The sequence below is a fragment of the Peromyscus maniculatus genome, chromosome 10 (assembly GCF_049852395.1).
Source record: "Peromyscus maniculatus bairdii isolate BWxNUB_F1_BW_parent chromosome 10, HU_Pman_BW_mat_3.1, whole genome shotgun sequence".
Classification (NCBI taxonomy): Eukaryota; Metazoa; Chordata; class Mammalia; order Rodentia; family Cricetidae; genus Peromyscus; species Peromyscus maniculatus.
This window is the reverse complement of record NC_134861.1, coordinates 48393175-48407390: the sequence shown is the minus strand read 5'-3', so window position 1 is coordinate 48407390 and position 14216 is coordinate 48393175. Positions and strand designations below refer to the sequence as shown.

Genomic DNA, 14216 nt, shown 5'->3' with positions numbered 1-14216 from the left:
TTAACTAAGTTACTTACTGCCCGTTCTTAACAACAGATGTTAAGCCTGGCAGTGATGGCGCATGCCTTTAATCCCAGCACTTGGGAGGCAGAGGCAGATGGGTCTCTGAGTTTGAGGCCGGCCTGGGCTATAGAGTGAGTTCCAGGAAAACTTCCAAAGCTACACAGAGAAACCCTGTCTCAAGGAAAAAAAAAAAAAAAAAAAAACAACCAACATGTTAAATGGCTGTCTGTCCTTTCTTGGCAGGGGCCAGGCAAAATTCTTTGTTCACTAAAGAATATAGCTAAGTTTAAGTTAAAAGAGACTGATAAATGTTTCAGCCTCAGCCTTTTGGAACGGTAGCCAGAATGCCTGAAAGAAAGGTGGATCATGACATGAGTGAGCAGTTCTAATCATGGGAGCTGGTTTTCATGGTCAGCAAAACTACCTTTTATTTCGGCATTAATCATGGCCTGTGAGTGATTGTATTGGGCTCAATTTTGTGTTTCGCTGGAGAAAGAATCATTAATTGTTTCCATTCCAATAGGTATATAATCCTAGAATCAGAGTTGAGTCTCTTTTGGTGACAGCAATTAGTAAAGCTTCAGCTCAGCAAAGGGCTGGTCGAGCTGGGCGAACCAGACCTGGAAAGTGCTTCCGGCTTTACACAGAGAAAGCTTATAAAACAGAAATGCAGGTAAGGAGTATTGCTGTACCTTGTGTATTTAGAAGACTAAATGTGATGTTCTAATTGAAGGAAAGGAACTTCCTTTATTTCACCTAACATTTTTAGAGTCTAAGCTCTTTACCTTTACCCTGAATGAGTCATGGTATAACCTTTGATATATCTTTTATTTTTACCATGTCCAGTTGAAGTGGCTAGCTCTAAAACACATACATTATAGAGGTAGTTGGAAGGAGTGGCCTGATTTTTCTTTTAGTATAATTCTCAAGTATTTTTTTCCCCATGGGATAGTTACATACAAGGTATGTAATACTAAAACAAGGAGACAGGGACTAAGGGTATTATTATCATAACATGTGTTTTTCTTTTATTAGGATAACACCTATCCTGAGATTTTGCGCTCTAATTTAGGATCAGTTGTATTACAATTGAAGAAGCTTGGTATTGATGATTTGGTACATTTTGATTTTATGGACCCACCAGGTATGACTTAAATCAGGACCTTTATCACCTCTGTTAACCAAAGACGTTTTTCTGTGTATCCTGTAGAGCATGTGTGTATATGTGTATTGTGTATTGTGTGTGTGTGTGTGTGTATGTGGTGTATGTATATTAAGTACATTTTACCTTTTGCCTCCATTATACATTAAGATTGGTCTTATGAAGTGGTATTACAACTTTAAAAAAGGTGGCAGTTATGTGACCGAATAAGCCCATCTAGATGTTAGCCTGGAATCTAGGTTAACTGACTTATTGCCAGGGCAGAGGAATGTAAAAATTGTAATATTTCTAATTTTTTATGAAAAAGTAATTTTGTCCTGGCTTCAGTCTTACTAAAGACATCCTTGAACTGATTCTCCTGGCTTCTAAATGCAGGAGTTACAGGTATTTGCCACCATTCCTGGCTTGAACGTCATTTTAGTATAGTGTTGTTTGCTATATCTGTATTATTGAATTTGATGACAATTTGAGTTCTGAACTGGGTCCAATATAGTGTGAAGAATGAGATTGCTTATAATAGTTTGCACTTTGTCTTTTTTTTTTTTTTGCTTACTTAAGACAACTTGTCTAATTTTTCCCTTAGCTCCTGAAACTCTGATGAGAGCCCTAGAACTTTTGAATTATTTGGCTGCTTTAAATGATGATGGAGATCTGACTGAGTTGGGATCCATGATGGCAGAGTTTCCTCTAGATCCACAGCTCGCTAAAATGGTTATTGCAAGTTGTGACTACAACTGTTCTAATGAGGTCCTATCTATTACTGCTATGTTGTCAGGTAATAGAGGGGAGGGACCAAAAGCCCAGCTCTTCAGAGTCTGGGTGAACTTCCTTTGTTGGTTTTTATCGTTATTATCATTATTCAGCATGATAGTAGATTTAATAGATGGTTTGAAGGAACTTAGTTTGTTTCCTAAATACCTTCTAAATAGCTTTATAAAACCCTTACAAAACTAAAGTTTCTGTTTACAAAATAAAGGAAAACATTGGCTCTTTTGAGTACAAATAGAAATTGCAATAGGAATAGTTTGAATGCAAGCGTAACTGCATTTTTTTCTTTAGATCCATTAGTGTTATTTTAAAGGTCTATTGAAAGTACAAAAACTTGGTTAGTGTTTGACACTCTTCAGTGAGCCTGTGTTACATTTAAATTGAGCCTTTTTTACGTGTGTGTATTCAGTGACAAACATGAGTTTCTGATTTAGTGTCACAGAGAAGTAGTAATGTATCATTTGGGACTTAATCACAATCTGATTTTGATACTCTTAAAATGGCAGAAAAGCACTTGGTTAAAAAATATAACTTCTTGATAAACATGACAATTTTACAAACTTAGACCTTACATTGAGAAAATAGTGCTGTTTCTTAGTGGCAATGAAACTTAATCTAACTTGGAAATTAGATTTCCAGAAAGGAGAGGAAATGTTGCAAACAAATGACTTTTCTTTTAAAGCTAAAAGTAGAAAATAAGAATACTGAAAATCAAACTACGGTATACTACTAGTTTCAGTACTAGAGAGAACTGACTTCTAATTGCAGAGTGGTTTATTGGTCCTGATTACTTAATGCCATAAATTCAAATTTTCTGGAATTAAAGAATAATTAAGCTTTCTAAATATAAATTATGGCATAGTTCAGATGTATGGTATATTCTAACGGTGTGACTTTTATTTAAGAAGTAGCTAAATGTTTTCTTGCAGAGTTATGACTGATCAGACTCAGAGCAGATGGGCAGGGCAGTGTCAATGTTTAAAGAAATTGTCTCATTTGCAGAGGTGGTGGTAGGTTGGTGTCTGCCTTGCTTATATGTTTTGTTATATTCTCCCAGTTGTATTTCTCCCAAGATTTTAGTTTTTAGAGGCAAGTTAGGGCAAGAATTATTAGTGTGCTTGTCTGTTACCTGCCAGGATTTTTTTCCTGTGGGTTCTCCTATCAGACATAGTAAACAGTACTGTTGTGTTTAGAGTATTAGTTCTTTACAGTTGGTCCTTGTGGTCAGAGTGAACACATCCAGTTAGATGTTAGTCTTATGCCTAGTAGGAATTAGGGAAAACAATTTACTGGTGGTTGTCTTTTTAGATATCAAGAGATTAAACATTAAGTGATTTTTTTTTTTTTAAAAACAGGCCATTTTCTGGATAATGTTAAAATGTGCAGTGAGGGAAAAGTCATGCCAAAAAGCAGTTAGAGCTTTGTGAAGCTTTGTTTGCTAGTTAGTTTGAGGTTCTGAGTTAGAAACCAGAGGCCTATGGGGTCTATTTATTCCTGTTCAACTCTGGTGGCTATTTTGTTAGTGTTTAGAGCTGTGAGATGTTTCTGTACTTACGAGTTACCTTGCTTCAGTTACATTAAGCAAGACCTTTAATGTTTACTATGACTGCATCGATGTCTTTGTTTGGCTACTTTCATCTTTAAAGGGGAAAACTGTATGGGAAAGAATAATTTGATACTGTATTTGATCTCATTGTCGATTATTCCCATTTTCTTCTATCTGAACTGATAATTCATGATTTTTATTGGTAAGGTTATAAAAGCTTCAGAATACATCAAAAAGTCCCAAGCTTGTTAAGTATTTATTTTGATAACTATGGAATTGCTAAAGTGAATTAAGGAAGGTTGTATTTTTTTTAAAAAAATGTAGTGCATACTTTGTAACAACTTAAAAGTTTGTGAATTAATGTTGAGGCTCAAAATCTACTGTAGTTCAATATTTTGATGACCCTTGAAATATTGATTGTTTTCGACTAATTGTCAACTCTTTAATATTGGATTTACTTTTATATTGAGGGTTTGATTCAAATTTTTTAAACTTGGGGCTTTATTTACTGATTTTTTTTTTTTTTTAATTAAAATGCTGCAACATTAGATTGAATATCCCAGCCTTGAATTTTCTTCATTCTAAGGCGGTTTAACCTTCCACCACTACTGCTATCTTCAAACCCGAGATTTCTTTAATTTTTCTTTCTTTCTTTTTTATTTATTTTTTATTTTTTAATTTTTTTTGTGTTTACATATGCTGTGCTTACCGGTGCTAATAGTGATACCCACCAGTTGGTAATAGCCACAGATTTAGGGAAACAATTTTGATAGAAATGTGGCAGTAGAATGGTTGCAAAGTTGTTTTAGTTATTCAGTGGGCAAGTACAGCTTCCTAACTACAGCCATTCAGTGGGGTGAATGGATGGCCTTTTGAAAAATCAGTTTATTAAAAGGCTATTGACACCATATTTCTGGTTATTGGTAGAGCTATCAGCACTGGTTTTTGAAATAAGTTGAGCTTTCTAGTAATTGATGGCCTTCAGAATAGCTGTTTTGATGCCTACTTTTAGATCTAGTTAAAATAATCAGGTACTCTGTAGCTTTGAAACCCTCTTGTCTTACAGATGTGGTTAGGTGATGTACCAAATCAAGGTAGTAAACAGTCCAAGATGCAGTTGGAGGCCATCCTGCCCTGCCCTATGCTCTGTGAACTGACCTAGCTAGGCCTTGTTCCTCTATCTGTGAATGCGTGACTCATCGATATGGGCGTTTGTGTTGGGCCCATACCAACCTTGTTTAGTCCCACAGTGTTTTGTTCGCCCCACGGAGGCCAAGAAAGCTGCAGATGAGGCCAAGATGAGATTTGCCCACATAGATGGAGATCATCTGACACTGCTGAATGTCTACCACGCTTTTAAACAAAGTAAGTAAAATTAGATTGAAGGAACTCTTTTGTCTAAACGTCACTTGCAACATAGAAGATGTTTCTTCATCTCACTTTCATTTATTATCTGTGACAACTTTACATTACAAATCCAGAGGTTCATTTGAAAATCTCCTGACTAGCATTTAAAATAGAATTGCCAATCTTTTCCAAAATTGTTTAGGTTTATAATAAGGGAAAAAGGAACAATCATAGAAAACTTGAGAAATACAGTAATAAAAATGAGCCCTGTATAAATTTACTACTAACAGAAAAATTGTGATGTGTTTCACGTTTTATTTCTATTTATTGTATGTTTTTCAATAATAAAACCAACAAACAGAAAGAATAGGTTTGAGTTACTGTTCTCAGTCATTAACTGCAAGTGGTCTGTAAACATGAAGGGAAAAGGTCACCTGTATTATTTCTCACTATAAAACTGGAACACATTAGCCAGGTGCTGGTGGCACACACCTTTAATCCTAGCACTTGGGAGGGAGAGGCAGGCAGATCTTTAAGAGTTTGCAGACAGCCAGGGCCACACAGAGAAACCCTGTCTCAATAAACCGAAAAACTGGAAAACAGTAACTGTCTATTAAATGTTAAATTTCTCAAATTTCTAATACTGTAGTTGTTACAATTAAAATAGCTTTCAAAATATCCTCAATTTCATTTAAAATCAATTATGGAATTAAAACAATCTTTATATGTAAGTATTTTGACTTTTGGGTGGGTGAATTTGGTGAAAACATGAAACAGCGGATATCCACAGCTGTCTTACTTTGCCTCTTGTAGTAGGGGCAGAAGCAAGAGGGGAGAAAAAAATTAGAAAATAACTAATTCTTTAGAGACATGATTATTTTATACTAAATGCTTGTAGCTACTAGGAAAGGGTGGCAAGCCTTGGTTGTTTTTTGTTTTTTAGGCCCGTTACGATACTCGGTCCTTGCATTATACCAGAGGCAGCAGATGTGTGTGATAGAACAGACTCTTTCAAAGCGAAACAGTCAGCCTTTATTCACTAACTGCCACCTTTTACAGTACGAACTTTTTAAAAACAAAGTTTTCCAGATACCTTACCATTACTTGATTATTTATATCCTATTTTTAAGTTTTTTTTTAATCTTGTTAATTAAAATATTGAGTACATTGGACTTGTAGGTATGCTTTAAATACTGGTCAAGGTATTTTTCACTGGGGACTATGGATAGAAAATACGGGACAGCTTAAGATGTTATGTTAATAAGATGACATTTTAATGTCTGTACAGTACAGACAAATGTTTTAACACCTTTGTGTGTGGGAGGTTTCATTCTAATCTGCATTTGGCTTGCCTTTGAATATTAAGAGTAGCTCTTAGCATTGTAAGGAGTGAGTGGGTAGCACTAGTTTTAGATTTTTGTCTCATTGAGTTATTTCTTACCAATTTAGAAATATGGTAGAGCCATCAGGTGACACTTGTTTATCTTAACTAAAATTGTCATTTGATTAGTCAGTTGGCTAGTTGATAGATTTACCCAAGCCACTTTGATTTTAGGTGACACTCCCTTTCTGAGTAGCTAGACAGCAGGTGTGTTTAACCACACCCAGCTCTTGTTAGTCTTTGATGTTTGATTTCTAAATGAGAAACTTCATTCTTGATCAGGGTATGCAAATCAGCAACACCTTAATTTAGAGATTTTCATTGCCCAACTTTTAGTCATATTCTTTATTTTGAAGATGTATTTCATACTCCTGCTTACTCTCTATTCTGAAATGGCAATGTATTTTATAATGATGAACCTATGTACTTATTTAGTCTGTTTAAGACAAAGTGCACATTATAGTTGCTTAAATCTCAGCACTGAGGACAAAATGATATACCACAGATAGACTAGCTGAGGAAGATCAATATGGTCTAGTTTTTAATGCTTTTTTTCCTTCACATTTTTTCCACTTTGACAACCCTCAGTTTTATTTATTAATATCAAAAGATCTGTGAAGCAGATGTAGTTTTCTTTCATGGCTGTAATTAAAAACAGGTCACTCCAAAAAGAATTCTTTCTTTTGATATAGTTCATACGTTTTAGGCTTTGAGCTGAATAATACTGGGTTGATTGGAAATTTTTCAAGAAATCATTACTTTTTCATAATACATGTAGTAAAATTATTAGTACTTGACGTGCTTATTCACAGGTCTTGGAAGACACCGATGACAATTAAAGCTTGTAAATTGCTGAGGCTGGTGTGCCACAGTCACAGTCTAACATCTCAGTTCAGGCACTGTTAGAGAGCATCATGCTAGTTATTTGAAGTTCACTTCATTACTTAATGTTGTATTTGATTTCCTTCAGTTAAGGCTGTGATTTCTTTGAAAATGAGCAAAATCTGGCATTTTACCAAGTTCTCTGAATCTACCAGTGTCTAATAATCCTTTGTTGGAAACAGCCAGGTGGCTGTTAATAGGTAAATAATTCAATTTGCTAAGAACCATTGATTCAAAATCATTGTTTTGCCATCTATTAGTCAGAAACCTTAGTACTGTTTCTTTTAATTCATTTGAATAAGGGTTATTGTTTTTTTTAAGAAAAGTTAGTAATATAAAATTTATTTAGAGAAAATTATTTATGTAAATGTTTTTCTCTTAGTTGTTTAGTTTATACTTTATTCTTATTAAAGATTTTATTCATGTATGTGTGTCTTTGTGTCTGTCTTGTCTGTGGGGGAATGCAAGTGCCCAAAGGAGACCAGAGGCTTCAGATCCCCCTGGAGCTGGAGCTACAGGTGTCCCAATGTGAGCTGCCCAACATGGGTGCTAGGAACCACCCACTTGTCCTCTGCTAAGGCAGTACACATGCTTGACAACTTAGCTGTCTCTCCGGCCCTATTTTTTTAAAAAAGTTACCTTTCAGAATTTTCTTCTGTGTGGATGATTCATGGTGACCCTTTTTCCTTCCCTTCAACTTTTTAGATCATGAATCTGTTCAGTGGTGTTATGACAACTTCATTAACTACCGGTCCCTGATGTCTGCAGACAATGTACGCCAGCAGCTATCAAGAATTATGGACAGATTTAATTTGCCTCGTCGAAGTACAGATTTCACAAGCAGGGACTATTATATTAATATAAGAAAAGCATTGGTTACTGGTTATTTTATGCAGGTAAGTGTTGGGGAATATTACTTTAAGGTGTTACTTTTGTTTATGTTGCATTTGTTTAAGTCTATGAAGCTGTGTTACTGTGCTGGTCTAAAACATCTGATGATGGTGTAATGAAATGCTGAATGACCAATAATAGCAAGGTAGGAAAGAGGATAGGCAGAGCTGGCAGGCAGAGAGGATAAATGGAAGGAGAAATTGGGGAGAAGGAGGAGAGAGAACTAGCCAGGGAAGGAGGAGGACTCCACGGGCCAGCTACTCAGCTACACAGCAAGCCACAGAGTAAGAGTAAGATTTACAGAAGTAAGAGAATGGGAAAAGCCCAGAGGGTAAAAGGATAATTTAAGAAAAGCTGGCAAGAAACTAAGCCAAGCTAAGGCTGGGCATTCATAATTCAGACTAAGCCTCCTTGTATAATTTATTTGGGAGCTGGGTGGTATGCCCCCCAAAAGAGAAAAAACAACAACAGGTAAGTAGTTAGATCAAGAGTCTATAATTGCTCGTGTAATTGCTTTTTAGTTACCTTTTTTGGTTTGGTTAGAGTTGGGGAGTATGTATAAAAATTGGTTCTAAATCCTGTCTAGTTTCTTTGAATGAATTAGTATGGGTAGAATCCTGTCTAATGAGTAATAAGTTAGTACCTTGATTAGCAAAGCTAGAAGTCTTGTTTGTTTGGATATAATTTTAGAAATACTTGTTTTCTGTTAACTGGAGTCTTTGTTTTATAACAAATGGATACTTTGGCCATTTTCTGGTACAATTATGAGATATTTATAAGAATATTCTTGAAATAAGCATTCTTATTTCAGCCCTTTGGATAAATGTTTTAAGTTTTCTCAAAATCTTGGTCTCAGTTGGAAATGTGTTAACATGTATACATACACATATTTATATTTGTGTATACACAAATATATACAGCATGTGAGTGCTGGGAATCAAGCCTGGATCCTCTGGAAGCTAGTTCTTGAGCCATCTCTCCAGTGTCTTCCCTGTGTCTTCCACATCTAAATAACTACATTTATTTTGTATTTCTACATAGTGCACATTGGTATTTATGACTAACTTGGGATACTGCAAAATCCAAGTCTTTTGATTTAAGCCTTTCTTAATTTTTCCTCCTTATAAGTTATTTAATTTAAATGTACTGTATTAAAGGTTATTGGAAGTGGAATAAAAAAAAAACCCAGATGAATACCCTGAGCATCTTTAATGTTTTTATGTATGGGTGTTTTGCCTGTTTGTATGTCTGGACCACTTGCATGCCTGGTGAAGCTGGAGGTGTCGGATCATCTGAAATTGAGTTTGAGTGGGCTCTGGGAATTGAACCCAAGACCTTTGCATGAGCAGCCAGTGGTCTCAATTATTAGGCCACCTCTCCAGCTACTGAAAAGTTATTTTAAGGGTCAGATAAATCAAAATGATACCTGAAAAATTCTTCTGGCAGTACAATAAATCATCCCTTCTAGCTCATGCTTGTTTATTCTATCATTGAATATTTCTTAAACTAAGTACATCAGCCAGCCTCAAAGCTTATCTATCTGTTCAGCAGCTAGGAGTCTGGATGCATTTGATTCCATCATGTAAAACCAAAGGAGATTCTGTCAAGTAGCTGTCTTTGAATCAAAGTAACAGGAAAAGTGGGTTGGTGGTTCTGTGAGAAAAGGTTTCCACAAAGGGTGGCCTGGAGCTCCAGTGGACCTTTTGCTTCTACCTCCCAGGTGCTGGGATGCAAATGTGTGTCTCTAGCTTAGAAGAATGCTTATTGTAGTATAAGGTGAATAATGCAGTTAGGAGTGAATATTTTTTCCCTAGATTTAATTATATTCATTCTCTCTCTCTCTCTCTCTCTCTCTCTCTCTCTCTCTCTCTCTCTCTCTCTCTCTCTCTCTCTCTCTCTCTCATGCATGCACTCCCCCCCCCCACTCTGATAAAGCTGTGATTAAGAACTGTACTATCGGACCAGAGAGATGGCTCAAGTGCACTGGCTGCTCTTTTAGAGGCCCTGAGTTCAGTTCCCACCATCTGTAGTGGGATCTGATGTCCTCTTCTGTCATAAAGGCATACATGTAGATAGAGCACTCTGTGTGTGTGTGTTAAAAAACTGTAGTATCTCAGCACCTGTTTTTAGAAGCATCAACAAATGTTACCTGGCATCTAGTAGTATGTATTTAGTATAAATATTTATTGAATGACATTGATTCATATTATGCAGAATTCTAGAATTGGAAAGGTCAAACTTTGTCATGTGTTTGGTAGATGTTACATATCACCAGTTGGTAGATTGAAGTTTCTCAATCCCGCCCAGTCCCAATTGGGCAGCAGCCATTTTTATAAAATAATCACTCAGAGGCTTAATATTAATTACAAAATGTTTGGTCTATGGCTCAGGCTTATTGTTAGCTAGCTTAACAATAAGCTTCTTAAATTAACCCATTTCTATTAATCTATGTATCTCCACTTGTCTCGTGGCTTTACCTGTGTTCTATTACATCTTGCTTCCCTAGAGGTATCTCCCAACTCTGCCTTCTCCCTGCATCTCTCGTGGATTTCTCGCCTGACTATGTCCTGTGTTGTCATAGGCCAAAACAGCTTCTTCATTAACCAATAGTACAAAAAGACGATCCCACAGCCACCAGTCTAAGTGTATTATTAGTCAAAGAAATACAGGAAAGAATTATGTGACCTCTGTTCCCATGCTTTTTTCTTACCATTTTCTTTGTAGGCTGCTGTTTTCTGTTTGCTTAGGTTTGTTTTCTTTACTTCAGCTATGAGTGTGGTGCTACTTACTTATCTACTCTGTAGAGCCTTGTCCAGAAATGTCTGAGACAGGAAGGACCAGATAATAGATAATAGGCTGTGTGTATTCATCAAATCTGTGTCACAACCTCTTAGTTCTCCTTGCCCTGGTAGCATGGTAGCAGCCATAAATGGGTGTGCCTATGTTCAGTAAAATTTTGGGAATACTGAACATTGAATTTTATGTGACTTTATTTTGCAAAATTCCTTTTGTAATAACCTTTGAATAAAAATAAGCCTGAAGCCTGGGAGATGGCTCAATGGTTAAGAGTGTTGACTACTCATCCAGAGGACCTGGGTTCAATCCTCACAACCAAGGTCTGTAACTAAGTTTGTAACTCCAGTTCCAAGGGGATCCAGCACCCTCTTCTGTCTGGTCTCAGGCAGCCATACATGTGGTACACAGATAGGCAGGCACAGGTGTGTGTGAAATCTTAAAAAAAAATTTCTTTTTTTTTTTATAAGCCTGAGTCTGCTTGTTTTCTTGTCAATATCTCATATTATTTTGGAATTATTTCATTTGTTACTGTTTTGGTTTCAGGTGGCACATTTAGAACGAACAGGGCATTACTTAACTGTGAAAGATAACCAGGTGGTCCAGTTGCATCCCTCTACTGTGCTTGATCACAAGCCTGAATGGGTGCTTTATAATGAGTTTGTGCTGACAACGAAGAATTATATCCGGACATGTACAGATATCAAGCCAGAATGGTAAGCATACTTTTTGATTTTAATTTCAATTTTAGTAGTTTGCTGTGGATAGAATTTGGCTCTGGTTGTAGTAAATAAAGCCTTCTCTGCTCATTGTATAGCTTGGTCTTCTCAGCTAGATGTATATATTCTTATGCATAGATCTAGGATTTACAGAGTATGATGGGTTATTAGTCAGTTTTTTGGTGAGAGGACAGTGGGAATTTTGGTGTGGGCAGGGACTTGGATAGTATCAGGACTTTCTTTGGTGCCATTTTGTGTAGTCTCTGGTTACAGATGTTCGTCTTTAATAATTCACTTGTTTTTATTAAAAGTATTTTATTTGTCCTTATTTATTAAATGTTGGGTTTTTTTGGACCTATGTAAAGATAAAAATTACATCAAGTTGTATCTCAGTTTGCATATTAGTTTCTACAAGTAAGTTCTAATTATGACTGACAGCTCAACTTTTAGCAGAATGCTAGCTATCCATGTTATTCCTCCCTACCCACCCATCTCACCATTTTATAAGTTAAGGAAATGTCTGTCAGTCCAGAGTGGACTAGAAGGCATTTATGTTAGGTGGTGTCACTTAGTATTTTACAGTTCCCATGCATCAGTGATTTTGACTTTTGACACTTCAAACGTGTAGAAAATTACCGTCTTATCCTATGTTTTGCTGAGGAGGGGACAAATGTATAGTTAGCCTTCATAAGCAATACATTTGTTTTTAAAACATTGAGAATGAGAAGATGAAGTTATTTGACTCTCAAATAGTTTATGGAACATGTCACATTTGCATAACCTTCAAAATATGGGTTAAAGTAGTGTGGTCAAATGAAACATTTCATAGCTTTGTATTATTTTTATATTGTGTCATATGCAAGTAAATATTTTGAAAATTAATTCTGATACTTTTTCAAAGTTGATAAATTAACAGAAAATTAGTATTTTTATTTAGCTGACATTTCTAAATGTGATGTTCATTAAAATGTAGGTTTATATTTCTTATCTTTGATTTGTATTTGAACATTTGCCTTTATTCAGCAGTGATAGGATTAATTCCTAGCTTATTAGTAACTGGTACTTACTTAAAATCTTGATTTCATAACTTCCTCCCCCCCCCCCCTTCTGGACAGGTTGGTGAAAATTGCCCCTCAATATTATGACATGAGCAATTTCCCACAGTGTGAAGCAAAGAGACAGTTGGACCGCATTATTGCCAAACTTCAATCCAAGGAATATTCACAGTACTGAATTCACTGCTTAGAACTGAAGTTATTCAGAGGACAGCTTTAAAAGATGAATGAAGTCAAGTTCAAGTTGTGCTCTTCATGTTGGTTCAATAATGGCCTTTATTTGAAAGCTTTTTAATTTTTTCTTTACAGTAAATATTCCATTCTGATTTCATAAATTAAACATTTATGCCTCCCTTTTGTGTTGACACTGTAGCTCATACTGGAAAAGTCGATCAATGTTTTGCAGTTTATTGAAAGTAGTTCTATATATAACAATGTTACAAGCATTTCTTTAGAAATGGTTGAAAATGCTTCTAAAATGTGATTATCGACCATGGTATGCATGATCGTTGTAATTGTTGACATTCCTTTTAGAAGTTGTGAAATGTTACAACTTGTGCTTATGTAGACACAATCTTCTGTCTCCGTACAGAGGCACTGACTTCAATAAAGTCTATTTATACTAATCTTGGCCCAAGTCCTTTGGTATCTTTTATTCTAGTCTCTAAGTATAGCAGCTGCTTTTCCCAAGGGTTGCGATTTTTCTTTTCTCATTGTAATCATACTGTTATTACATATTTAGCATTTTTCGAAAGGAGTGCTCCTTAGGTACAGTAGTCATTAAAGCCAGGTTTTAAAGAGCATAATGTAGCGCTTTGTTAGGATAATCAGTATGGGATCTAATGGGATAAAGTGTGTAATAGTTTTTGAAATTGGATCCCCAGAGACAGAATAATGGAAGAATGGCTTTCTCCTCATTCTCCTTAAAGTTCATTTCATAAGGCTGATAATTTATTACCTTGTTAAATGCATTTTTGTCAGATCTTATTGTACTCAGATGAACAGTTTAAGCATTCCAGCCCATAGCACATGTTTATTTGTATTGGATAGGAAGGAACAGTATCATGGATCACCATTAGTTTACTAAATATTGAATTTTGAAAGCTTTTTATAGTGTAATTTGTATAGTGTGTTAAAATAAAAATTTTAACCTTCCTATTAACAGGCAGTAGACAAACTAAAATCCTATTGAAACCAAAATGAGATGCTTGATGTGGCCAGTCAAAGGTACTCCAATAAATTTTTCTACTTGCAGACTATTATTAATACTATTATTATTAAAATTGGATGCCTTTCTCTTTTTGTGTTGTTTTGAGACAGGGTCTCACTATGAAATGAAGTCCTGGCTGGCCTCGAACTCAATGTGTAGACCAGATTGGCCTCAGAAATCACAGTGATTCTCTTGCCTTTGGCTCCTCAGTTTTTTTAAATATGAAAGAGAAATGTATAACTGCCTTCTGTTGTGTGTCAGTTTCAGGTGATTTGATACTTTTTAGTGTGCCTCTTATTAAATAATTTCCAGCAGTTCAGGATATCTAGGAAACCACATCAGATTGATGAGGGGAAGACAAAACTGGCTCATTAGCCTCAACAGTAAGAAACTGACTTATCTGCAAAGAACTACTCGGCAGTCATTTCTTCTTTTACTTTGTCTTAAGAAAACAGAAGC

The 14216-nt window shown here is 35.7% G+C and overlaps 1 protein-coding gene across 1 annotated transcript in view; it reads left to right on the top strand.

Moving 5' to 3' along the window:
- Positions 1 to 13173, top strand: part of Dhx15 (DEAH-box helicase 15) — a 43387-nt gene extending 30214 nt beyond the window's left edge. Inside the window, exons 8-14 of the mRNA XM_006976092.4 lie at positions 527 to 676; positions 1039 to 1147; positions 1749 to 1940; positions 4722 to 4844; positions 7795 to 7985; positions 11320 to 11489; positions 12608 to 13173. Coding sequence (XP_006976154.1) covers positions 527 to 676; positions 1039 to 1147; positions 1749 to 1940; positions 4722 to 4844; positions 7795 to 7985; positions 11320 to 11489; positions 12608 to 12725 — 1053 coding nt within the window. The 3' untranslated portion in view covers positions 12726 to 13173. The remainder of the gene's footprint in view (positions 1 to 526; positions 677 to 1038; positions 1148 to 1748; positions 1941 to 4721; positions 4845 to 7794; positions 7986 to 11319; positions 11490 to 12607) is intronic.
- The last annotated feature ends 1043 nt before the right edge of the window (positions 13174 to 14216 follow it).